This window comes from Chionomys nivalis, chromosome 5 (assembly GCF_950005125.1).
Source record: "Chionomys nivalis chromosome 5, mChiNiv1.1, whole genome shotgun sequence".
NCBI classification, from domain to species: Eukaryota; Metazoa; Chordata; class Mammalia; order Rodentia; family Cricetidae; genus Chionomys; species Chionomys nivalis.
Window position 1 is genome coordinate 62,210,759 of NC_080090.1, and position 13,657 is coordinate 62,224,415.

Genomic DNA, 13,657 nt, shown 5'->3' on the forward strand with positions numbered 1-13,657 from the left:
CTGGGCATGGGCCAACTCCTGCCTCAGGATTTACAGGACTGGCAGCTGATGCTTCGGCTTTTGCTTACAAGAATACTTGCTGGACTTGTAAATGTCCCTGTGACCTTAGTCCCAAGCAAGGGGCATCTTACTGTAAAGTTTGCTGTTCTGTATCAACTGCCAATTTTTCTATTAATTGCAAAAATTAAGTATAAACAGTGCTTACTTTTAACAGATAAAGCAGTGAGACTTTCAGCGACATGCAACTTCATACCCCAGTGTTGTTTCTCATCTGTCTTTGGCTTGTCCTGATTGCTTTTCTGGCCCTACTAACTCTTACTTCGGGTGGGTGAGCATTTTGGTAGTGACCTTGCCTTGTTCTCTAACAACTGGGGTCAGGGCAGGCCAGACTGATTCATGAATGGTCCCCTAGGGGATTCTGGGTGGGACAAAAATATGAAGAATTAAGTATGGTTAGAATACTGAGTGGATTGTGGACATATACACACACTTAGGTCATTAGCACTTGCTAGTCATTTGGGCCACTTAGCAGATACTCTTCATTGTGTTATGTGGTTTCTTAAAATAATGGGAGAAACGTGTGATCTCCGTTTTTTTCAAACAGAAAAACTGAGAACAAGAGAGGCAAAGTAACTGATTTCAGGTCAGAGGCTTATTAAGAACCAAAGCTGCAGTTTTGACACTAGTTATCTGCTTCTATAGCCTCTGTTTTGACTCATTCTGTCACACTTAGTGACAGTGATCATTCAGTGCATCCTGGAGGCCACTGTGACTGAATTGTCCACCTCTTGCCTTTTTAAAAAGAATTTTCTCTCATATATTACGTCCTGATAATTTTCACCTCCCTGCTCTCCTCCCAGTCCCTTTCGCCTTTCCTCCAGACCTACTCCCCCTCTGTTTTCTTTCAGAAAAGAGAAGGCATCCCAGGGATATCAATTGAATATGGCATAACAAGTTACAATAAGACGAAGCACACGCCCTCCTATCAAGGCTGTGTGAGGCAATCCAGTAGGAGGTAAAGGGTTCCAAGAGTAGTCAAAAGAGTCAGAGACAACACCACTCCCGCTGTTAGGAGTCCCACAAGAAAACTCAGCTACACAACCATAATGTGTAAGCAGAAGACCTAGCCCAGACCCATATAGAATCAATGATTGTCCCTTCAGAGCATGTAAGCCTCTATAATCCCCACTTAGTTGATTCTGTGGGCCATGTTTTTATCATGTCCTTGACCCCTCTGGCTTCTATAGTCATTCCTCCCTTTTTTCCTTGATTCTGCCTAATGTTTGCATGTGGGTCTTTGCATCCGTTCCCATCAGTTGTTGGATAAAGCCTCTTTGAAGATGATTGGGCTAGAGTATAGCAGAATATCATTAAGAATCATTTCATTGACCTTTCTCTTTTTTGTCAGTCATGTTTGGTTCAATCTTAGGTCTGGGCTGTCCAGTGTTTGGTTCCTGGGCATCCACACAGTGTCAGGCATGGTCTTCCTCTCATGGCATGGGGCTCACGTTGACCCAGTCATTGGTTGGCCACTCCCACAAGTTCTGTCATACCCTTACCCAGAACATCCTGCAGACAGGACAAAGGTCAAAGGTTGTGTGGCTGGGTTGATGTCCCAATTCCTGCACTAGAAACCTTGCCTGGTTACAGAAGATGGCAGGTTCAGGCTCCATATCCCCCAATATCAGGAATCTACTTTAGGGTCACCCTTATAGCTTCTAGTGAGTGTCCATTGCACTAGATTTTTACATTGTCCCCCAAATGCCCCTTTAATTACTAATTCCAGTAATCTCTTCCAGTCCTCTCTCCCTCTACCCCCATCCCTCCTGCTTTTGTTCCACCTGCCCCCAGTCCACCTGTGAAATAAATTCTATTTACCCTTCACTGGGAGGTCCATGAATCCCCCCTTGAGCTCTCATTGTTATTTAGCCTCTCTGGGTCTGTGGATTGTAGCATGATTATTCTTTATTTAACTGCTAATACCCACTTATAGGTGAGAACATGCCATATTTGTCTTTCTGGGACTGCAATATCTCAATTAGGATGATTTTTTTCTAGCTCCACCCATGTGCCTTCAAATTTCATGATATCTTTTTATTTAACAGCTGAGAATTATGTACATATACCACATTTTTTTTATTCATTCTTTGGTTGAAGGACTTACAGGTTGTATCCAATTGCCGGCTTGTAGAGTGAATTCTACTCGGTTCAATTAGAATTCATGCTACACTGGCTATTATAAATAAAGTTGCTATGAACATGGTTCATATCTTTTTGTAGGATGTAGCATCCTTTGGGTATATGCCCAGGAGTAGTATAGGTCTTGAGGCCCATCAAGTTTCAATTTTCTGAAGAATTTCCATATTGATTTCCAAAGTGGCTGTACAATTTTGCACTCCCACCAGCAATGGAGGAGTGTTCTCCTTCCTCTACATCCTCACCAGCATGAGCTATCACTTATGTTTTTGATCTTAGTAATTCCGACAGGCATAAGATGGAATCTCAAAGACATTTTGATTTGCATTTCCCTGATGGCTAAGGATGTGAAGCATTTCTTTAGAGTTTCTCAGCCATGTGAGATTCTCTGTTTAAATTGATACCCTATTTTTAAAATTGGATTATTTGGTTTGTTGGTGTCTAGTTTTTGGAGTTCTTTACATATTTTCAATATTATCCCTCTGTCAGATGTGGAGTTGGTGAAAATCTTTTCCCATTCTGTAGGCTGCCATTTTGTACTATTGTTGATATCCTTTACCTTACAGAAGCTTTTCAGTTTCATGAATTTTATCAATTGTCGACCTCTGTGCCTGTGCTATTGCTGTTCTGTTCAGGAAGTTGTCTTCTATCTCAATGAATTCCAACTCTTGCTTCTTACATGGAAAATATCTGTCACAGAGAGTGTTAACTAGCTCTCTCCTCTCATCCATATCCAGGCATGATAGAACAGGCAAGTGGCATGCATAGGCGTTCCTGTCCACCTTCCAATCCACAGGTACCTATGGCTTCCCAGATGCTCATGTTACACATTAGTAACTCAGATCTTATTGCTGCTATGGCTTCTAGACAAGGGATTGTCAAAAGCCCTTTACTTTCTGAAGGAGCAAGAATGACAGAAAGTGGCTCATCAGGTGAAGCCCCAGGAAAAGGTGTGGCCGTGTTTTGAAAGTACCTATTTATTATGAGTATTTACTGTCACCCCTGTCTGTAGTTGAACAGACAGACTGACAGAGGCAGACCTATAGAGATGCCAGGAGGAGTCTGAAGAAGATTTGTACTAAAACTTTTGAAGATAAAATAATTAGCAATAAATGAGTATATACAGTTTTTTATCATTCCTGAAAAAAAAAAGTCTTCTTGGACTCACAGCAGGCTTTCCCCATTATCTGAGTTATGTATGTATACATGTATATAGGTATGGATGTATGGATGGATAGACAGATAGATGGAGAAAGAGAGGGGGAAGGGAAGGAGGGAGAGGGAGAGAGAAAGAGAAGAAAGAGGGAGGCATGCTTCTCTTATAACTAGCCAAGATCACTTACGATTCATCTTTCTACCTCTGGGATTTTTTTTTTTACTTTGAGATAATTTAATTATATTTTTTCCTTCCCTTTGCTCCCTCTGAATACTCACTATTCTTTTTCAAATTTATGGCTTATTTTTTCACTAATTATTATTGCACACATATACACCACATACACAACACACACACGCACACACACACACCACACTCATGAGTAGAATCTGATCAGTCTCTATAATACTACCTACATATGTTTTCAGGGATGACCATTTGCCACTGGGCATCTAGTAGATGAGCTCTTTGCTCTTCCCTGGGAAAGGCCACCTTCCCCATTCCCAGCCTTCCTCCATTGCCTGCAGTTCTCTATGTAGGGCTCATGCCTCATGGACTTCTCTCTGTCTCATTTGGCATGTTCTGGTTGTTCAATTTATATTGGAGCAGTCATGCTGGTGAGAGTTTATGGCTGCAGCTCCTGATATCACTAGAATACCCAATCTCACCGTAAATTCCCAGTTCCTCTGGCTCTTACAATTTTCTTTCTCTCTTCTGCAATGTTCCCTAAAGGTTAGTGATGAGATAGTGGGTTCTACAACTTTGTATTTTGCTTAGTTGTGGTTTTCTATTTGGTGCAAAGGAAGGTTCCTTGATGATGGGTGAAGACTATGCTTATCTGCTTATATATTTTTGCTAGGAATTATGCTGGTTTGGCAAATTAGTGGTTGTAGATTCTCTCCATCAATACCTCTTGGATCTTTCATGCATGTTCCTTTAGTCTACCTATCCTTCTCTTTCTGGATCAAGCAAACCTACCTCAAAACATTTCTTTCTTTATATACATCATGTCTCCTGGTAGCTTCCTCTTGGGGCTATTAGTTTGAATAATAATGGCACCTGTGGGCTCATATATTTGAATGATTATTTACCAGGGAGTGGAACTCTTTTACGGAATTTGAAAGATTAGGAGGTGTGGCTTTGTTGGAGGAAGTGGGTCACTGGGTGCGGGCAGCTTTGAGGTTTCAAAAACCCACATAAGTTCTAGTCTCTCTCTCTGTCTCTCTCTCTCTTTCTTTCTCTCTGCCTATGAATCAAAATGTGAAGGTCTCAGTTACTGCTCCAATGCCTGTCTGTATGCTTGTATACTACCATGCTCCCTATGATGACGAAAATGGACTAAGCCTCTGAGACTGCAAGCAAACACCCAATTAAATGATTCTTTTTGTAAGAGTTGCCTTGGTCATGGTGTCTCTTTACAGCAATAGAGTAGTGAGCAAGACAGGGCTCCTGTAAATTAGTATTCTGGCATTATTACCATACCAAACTGTGGGACCCAATGTTATATATTATGATGCTCAATGATGTGGAAATGAACATTGAATATACAGGTAGATGATGCAAAAATGGTAAAGACGAGAGGTTCCTACTAAATGTTTCCATGTTTTAGGTTTCATTATCCTTACCTTTCAGTGTGATTTCTAGTTCTTCAGACATTCTTTATATATATATATATATATATATATATATATATATATATATATATATATTATACAATATTCTGTCTGTGTGTTTGTCTGAAGGCCAGAAGAGGGTGCCAGACCTCTTTACAGATGGTTGTGAGCCACCATGTGGTTGCTGGGAATTGAACTCAGGACCTTTGGAAGAGCAGGCAATGCTCTTAACCACTGAGCCATCTCTCCAGCCCCCTCTTCAGACATTCTTAAATGGGAACAGATATGAGGAATCTGAATAACTGTAATAATTGTGTGCATTTATATTTAAATAACATGAGACATCTCAAGTTTGGGGAAATAAACCAAGCATGTTCTACATGAAAAATTCCATCAGATGTAGCAAAGTGGGCCAGAAACATAACAGAAAAGAAAGATTAAGTACCATTGAACTTAAAAATTAGAAATGCTGAGGGATCTAGTGAGAAAGGATGGAGAAGTTATCATAAGCTTGAAGATGTTCTGGCTCATGGAGAGGGTGTTCCTGCACCTACCAGCCTGGGGACCTAAGCTATTAGCAAAGACAGAAGCGCAGCATTAGGCCTTGACACAGAATAAACAGTTCACCCATGTCTAGGCTTTACTAGGATCTTTATGCTGACAGAGGCTCCACTTTACCTGGGAGTACTTAATAAAAGACACTCTCGTTTGTTTTTTACTCAGAGAAGAAACACTTGCCAAAGCCAATACATCTAAGTGAACGATACTAGTGGTTCTATTTCTTCTCTGGGACAGGACATCTGGAGGTCTGATATTACACAGGACAGAGCAACTGTGATCAGCTGTGGATTGGTCACAACTGAAGTCAGCCTGCTCCGCTTTAAGGATATTGGCTTGAGAAGCCAGGCCTGCAGTTTGTTAAAATGAAAACTGGTGTGGAGTTTGGAATTGCTATAATATTCTTTGGGGTGGGGTTGCTGTATCTCTCAAAGTGCCCTTGATCTTCTCTTCTTTAACTTTAAGATGCATAGGAATAGCTTGGAGAAATTTAGATTCTTATTGAGTCAATCTGGGATATATCCTTGTATTTATTAGTAACAAGCTTCCATATTCTGATTGTAATACTGCTGTTCTAGGTACCACTCTGTGGGTAGTGAGGACCTAGAGTATTCTGAAGAAAGAATCTAGTCTATGTAACTCAGTTTGAAAACTGAGCATGTGTCATGCAACAAAATCGAACCAATTAATACTTTGGGTATTGTTCTGCAATAGAAACAATGTAATTGCCTTCTCCGCTTACATTTCCTATTTAGCATAGGTCAATGGCAAATACACAAGTAAGAAATTAATTCCTTTATCTGCTCCTTTGCAGGACCATAGGGCCTTTCAGATTGCAATATGGGCATTAGTGTTCGGTCATCACAATACATTGATCAGTGTAATAATACCAAGTTAATTAATGGAATTGCTAATGGCATTTCAGCTATAAAGTAAATATTCACACATCTCTTGAACAAAAACCTATTAACACCTAATATGAACCAGACATAATGCTGGGTATTGAAGATATCATGGCAAATAAGGCCCAGATAGGAGTAAACAGACATCACAGAAGCAAGTATATTAATAAACAAATAGAAAATAAACAAGATAATTACAGAGCATGCACTCTGTGAACACAGCAAGGATGCTGGCTCTTAAAGTGACAGAAGGCTCTCTTGGTGATAAAACTGTTCAAAGATAGGAAGAGAGGGATCCAATTAGAAGAACAGCACCACAAGGTGGAAGAGTGGCATCTGAGTCCCCGTGGCAGCAATGATCTTATGCTGTACTTATAGTTCTCACCCCAGAGTAGATGAGTGCATTTAAAAACATGACTAGTGGGGTGCATGGTACCAAAGAGAATGCAGGCATGTAATACAGGACCTTGCAGGCTAATAGGAAGCATTTGGACTTTAATGAATTCAAATATTTTGTTTTGTGGCCAGAAACAAATGAAATGCTTTGCACAGGAAATGATACAACGTAATTTATTCATGTTTATAAAAATTTCCTCTAATTAGTACTTGCTGACAGGGTATGAAAGGGTACAGAAAAGTGGAACATGTTGCTGAAATACAAGAGAGTGGCTTTGGGTCTACAGAGATGCTGAGGAACTGGGAAAAGCTCCAGGAATACCTGCATGAAGGACCTCACAGGGCTTGCTGATGGACGGTGTGAGACCAGATGGGGCTGGGGGAAATAGAAGATTGAGAGAGTGCAACCAACGATGTCTCCTGTGTTTCAAGTTGGATCAACAAAGTAGATAGTGATGTCATTCGTTGTGTGGAGGAATTCTGAATACATGCAGAGATGTGGTAACCAAGAACTAAGGAATAAGAGTCCTTACCATGCACGGACTAGTTCCTCACTTTTCCATATCTCTTTCTGTTGTTATTATTTCTGAGGGACTCCCCACTGTAGACAACAGATGCCCTGGACTGGCAAAGATATGCTAATTCTCTTGGACCCAGAAACTATACTCTCACTTTTCTCCAAGGGAACATAAATATGACTTTTGAAAAAGCCTTCGGTGGTGGTAGAAAAATGGGGGTAGACTCGTGTGTGCCTCGAGCAACATCAATCAAACGTGCAGCCAAGTTTTGATTACAGGCTCTTTATTTCTGGCAGGAGTGTAAGAAGGAGAAAAGGTACAGCTGGGGTTTCGACAGTAGGTGGGTACCACACGCTCTGGAAATTGGGAAAAGGCACCTTTCAACTTGGAAATTGTGGTGATTTGTCTGGGGAAGTTAGAAAGAAAATAAATACAAACCTTAGTCTAACCCCAGCTCCTCATGATGTCATTTACAAAGTAAGGGATAGAGAACAAGATTACCCGGCTAACAACCCTTGCCAAAAAGCTGGGTGCTCAGCCGAGACCAGATGGGAGGGCTGCAGGCTTCTTAGGTGAATGTCCTTCCTCTCCTTTTCTTGTATTTATGGCTTACTTTTACTAGCATGGGAAGGAGAAGAAATTGTAGGCATTTGCCAGCCTCATTGCATTTTAAAAAAATATAGGCAGGATTTTAAAATACAGAGTCAGACTGAGAGATCTAGTTCAATGATAGAGTTCATGTTTGACATACAGAAGGCTCTGTGTTTGATCCAAAGCACTGCAGAAAAAAAGGGGAGGGGGAGTGGAAGCAAGAGGGAGAATAGGGAGAGAAGGAAGGTATTGTCCTTGGCCAGTTCCAGGAAATTTAGTTCAGATGGTCAGGTAATCTAGGTTTTCAAAAGATCTCTTACTTGATTGTGATAAGTTTTCCTACAAATTTCATTGGAAACCCATTTGTCTAATGGTTGGGGTGTTGTCTTAGAGCTTGAAAACTTCAGAATCTACTCTGTCTTTAGCTGGTAACTCTCTTACTCTATGGACATCAGTAAAGTCACCTACTTGGTCACTAGTATTAGTTTCCTATAAAAGACAATGCCTTTACCTTCCTTTACCCAGCGACATGAAGATACTACAGAGAGGAGATAGATGTGAGCAGAAGATGTTATGCAGAAAAAAGTGGAAGGAGGTTTCCAGGAAGTCTTGGATCCTGTCTTGACAAGGACCTGTCTGCATGATTTGGTTCAGTGCTTACAGCTATCATTCCTTGAAACGTGAATCCCTTCCTACCATGACTTCAAGGAGTTTCTTGGCTCCTGGTTTGCACACATTGCCTGAAGGAAGCGGACCATTAAGAGTAACGCCCCCCCCCCCCAAGAGTAATCCTATTAGAGTGAGAGGTCAGTATGTGATATCCCCACGTCAGGAGACACGCAGAAGCAATTATCCAGATCATGTCACAGAGGTGCTGTGGTCTTGGGGGTCGCAGTAACTGTACAATAGACTGAGTGTCTCAGCTAACCGGCATTCATGCCTCGCACTTCTTGATGACAGAATTTGGTAGAAGTCTTCTCTGAAAGCAGGTTTCCCCATATGCAAATATTCTCCTTTCTGCTGTGTCCTCATAGGGAAGAGTGTAGACAAGGCAGGGGAGCGTTTATGCCCCTTTGTCTAAGGGCACTAGTCCCATCATGAGGGTGCCATCTTATGCCTTCATTATCCCTCCAATGCCCTCCTTCCTAGTGTAATCACACTGAGGATTAAAGTTTTGACATAGACTGGGGAGCTGGAGAAAGAACAATCATTTTGTGTACAATAGTAACTGAATAAAGCAGACTAGGAAGAATGTTCTAAGTCTCAGCCCCCTCAGACAGGCCTTAGAAAGAAGCCAAGTTTTATGGAGCTAGAACTAATCCAAGGAATTCTTATTTTCTGATATAATCATGTGTCTTTGGAATGTAACAAAATGGCCAGAAGGGCCCCATGGCACACAAGCTCCATACCATGACGCTGAAGACTCAGGCCATTAACTGTGAATCCACATGTAAGCGCGATCAGCAGATCAAAACGTCTCACACCACTGGGCCACGGGGAACCTGGTGAATGCTTTGGAAGTGGTCTGCAGGTGGGGCCTTACCGGTATCATCTGATGTAGAGGTACAGGACCTGAAAACCAAACAAACAGAAACCCAGGAGATGGCTGCAGTAATGCTTCACTTGTGTGGTCTATTTGGTTGGATTAAGAAGCACATAGAGCATTAATGAGGCACAGCTTTGCATATATCTCTGAGTATTTTCAGAGAAATTTAACTGAGGAAAAGCTTGAAAGAAAGACACTCCTCAAATGTATACGGCACCATGCCCCGGGATGGAGACTAGGATGAATAAAAAGAGGAAAAGGGAAAAGTCCGCAGAGAGCCAGTATTCCCCTTTCTCTGCTCCTGATCTGTGGCCATATATGCACCACGCACAGCCTTGGTCCTCTGCTTACTCCTTCCCTGCCGTGGCAGACTACACACCGCTGGATTGTTGTCGGAATCTCCCTCCTTTAAGATGCTCTCTGTCAGGTGCTTGGTCACAGGCATGAGAAAAGGAACTAACACAGCTACATAAAATCATCTGCTTTCCAAAGGAAAGAAAAAGCACGAGGAAGGAGAACTCATGAAACTGGGAGAAGTGTAGGAAAGGACTGTTATGAAGGGACCCCGGTTGCCTAGGAAACGACGATGCTCCCGGCCTCCCCCTCATGCTTGCCCAGTCCAGGGACTGCACTCTCAACTGTGTTTCTTCTCTTGCTACCACACATCAGTCCTCATCTCTTCCTGTTGCCGGTTTGCAGCCCAGGCTCTGTCATAGTGTGTGGGTACAACCCCAAATACCCGAACTCACTCTTCCCCAGGCAAGTTTAATCTGTCTACTCTCACCTCTGAGGTTATTAAACTGGCAAGGAAATGCATGAACTCGACATTCTTGAATGATTCCTCACTCCGGGCAAGGAAAGGGGAGACTGTTTCCATGGTTAAACTATTTCAAACCAACTCAGAGAAAAAGAAAAATACCACATGAAGTAAAAATATTATCATCCTGGCCAAGCAAGGGTTTTCCTTTGCAACCGTGCTGACAGGCAAGGGTTGTACAGCTTTGCCTCCCTCTTGGTGTCAGTGGTGTCGCTGGCTCTCTCCATTTGGGAAATGTCAGTTCAGCAGAGCTATGGGAAGGGTCTTGAATGTGGAAGTGGGAGAGTTCCCCAGGAGAATTTAAAATCTGCAGAGTAAAGGAAGAACACATGCTGAATTTAAGGGAGATTTCAAAGGAGCCTCATTACAGGAAAATGAACTGCAAACCCTTTGCTAGAAAACAATTTTGGAAGCCATCTTTAAGTATTATCTTTGCGGAGAAGATGTACTAAATAATACATAGCCTGCTCTTTCATTAGCATAGAGCTTCACAATTGACACCACTAACCTATGCTAGTGAGATCCTTGTGTAACACACGGCCATCTAAGGAGATAGTATTAAAAATATGTTATTCAAATTGTTTGAAAGCAAATGCATCCAGTGGTGTAAGATCCTGGGAAAAGGACTTAACATCACAGTGAGTTCTTTTTTCTCTATAGCTGAGATAAAAGCAGAGTTTTATTCTTAGAGCTATGATGAGTCGATTGATTTGTTTGGAATCTTGTTAGGAATCTTGCAATGTACCTGATGTTGTTCATTGCAAATCAGTGGTTTAAAAATAAAGTATTTATTTTCTTTGTTCCAAATATAGGCTAAATACTGCATCCTAAAAATTGAAAACAATAAAATGAAACAGCTGGTGCCTTCTGCAAGTTTCCACCCCAGTGGAAAAACCTGACTTCTGCATATACCAGGGTGATCTATGTTCCTCTGGTAGAAAATGGAAGAATATTACAAGCACAGAGAAGGCATTTTATGATGGTTAAAAGCATATATGGGATGATGCACAGATCTTAAGTGTTAAAATGATATCATGACACTAGAAAACATCATTTTAATGTTCTGGGCATGTAGCATAAGCCTGTAAGCCCAAGCAGTTGGGAAATGTTGATAAGAGGATCCATTAGTTTAGAGTCACCCTCAGATGCTAAGAGGCTAGCTCGGATTACATGAGACCCTGCCTCAAAACGTACTTGCACGTGCGCGCGCGTGCGCACACACACACACACACACACACACACACTCACACACGAAAGCAAGCAACTTAAAACCACCAGCTACATCGTAGAGAGAGCCAGTGGCCAAAGGCTTATTTGTATTTTCAATGACAAGCTTATCTGTAACCGCGAGTTTTGTGAATCAGAAGTAGGTATGTGAAAACAGCCAAGCTGGAAAGCACCTCCTGGCTGCAATGAGTCAGTGGGGAGTGGGACGGAATCGGCAGTACCAAGAACCTGGTGTTTTCGTTTCTGTCCCTCTCGAGCACAGTCTCTGCTCAGGGGCCATGTCTGGACATGAGATGGAGGGCCGGTTCTTCCAGGACCGTACTGAGTCACATCAGCTCACGAATCTGATGAAAGCTATGAACATATTCCAAGAAAAATGAACTTGTAAACAAACAAAGCAGCCATAGTGATGTCAGTGGAGAGACTGTCCTTTGAAGGTCAGGTGGACCTCTGTTCTAGACAAATACATTGCTGGACTCTTTCTCCTCGAAGAGGTAATAACAATGAGCATTACCAATTTCAGTCACTACATCACCACACAACAGGTGATCTTCACGTTATATCCAGTGCGTCCCGAGTGTCTGACAGCTCTGTCGTACTCTGACTATACAGCATCTCTCACTGGGCTCAGATGTGAGACTGTGCCCATCAACAATCTAGTTGCTATGCTATTTATCAGCTCTCCTGGGAGGAGTAAGTAAAATGTGCAAGACCTCCCACCACTCTCAGTCCATAAACACCGCTAGTTTTGGCTTAATGAGCCACAATGGGACATTTGGCTAAATAGAACTAATTGCCCTGCCCTTTTTTATTTCCAGTGTGTGTGTGTGTGTGTGTGTATGATGCGTGGTCCCATACATATGACATGGCATGTGTGGGGGTCACAGGACAACTTTGGAAGTCATTTCTCTCCTTCCAGCATGTAGGTTCCAGGGATTCAACTCAGGCTTGGCAACTTTACCCACTGAGCATGTCACTGTTCCCCTATGCTAATATTTATCATATCTTTCTGAGGGTCCAGTCTTCTCTGATGGGCTGTTCGTTTTCATGTCTCATTAGTAAGTTCCTGAAGATACAATGCCTGGACGATGGAACCTGGGAACAGAGGAGCTGCAGCCCAGTGGTGTGCGAGCCTCCTTCTCCTGTGTTCGAAGGCATGTATGAGTGTACCGATGGCTTCAAACTGGACAGCCAATGTGTGCTCAACTGCAACCAGGAAATGGAAAGGGTAAGGAAGACTCTGTGAACCTCATTAGGATGGGACTCTGCTTTCTTCTCCATGATCATTGCCATGACATGAATACTGGGAAGAAAAGCTGAAAGGAATGCAGCAGGCAGGTCCTTAAGCAGCGGGGTTTAAAGAGAGGCACTGATATTTTTCCATAGAGAGTTCCAAAGAGAACTGGTGTTTTGGAGCATTCCCTTCCAAATTCAGTTCTCTTTGGGATAAGGAGAAGGCACCAGTGAATAGGGTACCAGGGCCCTTTTCATGCCAGTCTAGGATGCAGATTTGGCAGCACAGTCAACTCTCATGAGTGCACTGACCTAACGAGTAGGAATGCAAGAGTCGTGAACCTCTTTTATAGTAGAACAGAGCCCCAAACAAAAACACGAATTATTCAGCAAAGCTTATTAAAGTGCTGTTTGACTAGTCCCCTCCCTAGGATTCTGGCACAAGTCTGAACTAAAAACCACAGTCTTATCATGATTGTGTGACTAAACTCAAGCTTTGTTGGAGACACTTTTTCAAGTATCCCAGACACATACATGAGACAGGAAGTCAAGCAGACTTTGGAGACAAAGATCAATGGCCTTCCCTGCTCCCTTGGCATAACTTGAACTTAGTGTTCAGTATTCAATATAATATTGCAGAACTGATGTGAAAGGAATGGACCACAAAATGAGATCCGAAGACATCAGACATGCCTATGTGAACTGACTAATTAAGAAAGCACAGAGTTTTCCAGACAAAGGCAGAGTTATTGATAAATCTCTAGTTCTCCCCTTGGGGTTTATAGCTATTAGTTTTCTCTTTGTTCCAACCAAGTAGAGTATACATTGATTGGTGGTGTTGGTGGGGGGCGGTGAGCCAAGAGTTATACCAGGCAGCAGACATGTGGAGAAAGGGAACAGACTT

General features: G+C 42.2%; 1 protein-coding gene across 1 annotated transcript in view; it reads left to right on the top strand.

The window, feature by feature from the left end:
• The window catches only part of Pappa2 (pappalysin 2), a 230,250-nt gene that overhangs the window by 166,377 nt on the left and 50,216 nt on the right, over positions 1-13,657 (top strand). Inside the window, exon 17 of the mRNA XM_057770373.1 lies at positions 12,580-12,748. Within this exon, the coding sequence (XP_057626356.1) occupies positions 12,580-12,748 (169 nt within the window). The remainder of the gene's footprint in view (positions 1-12,579; positions 12,749-13,657) is intronic.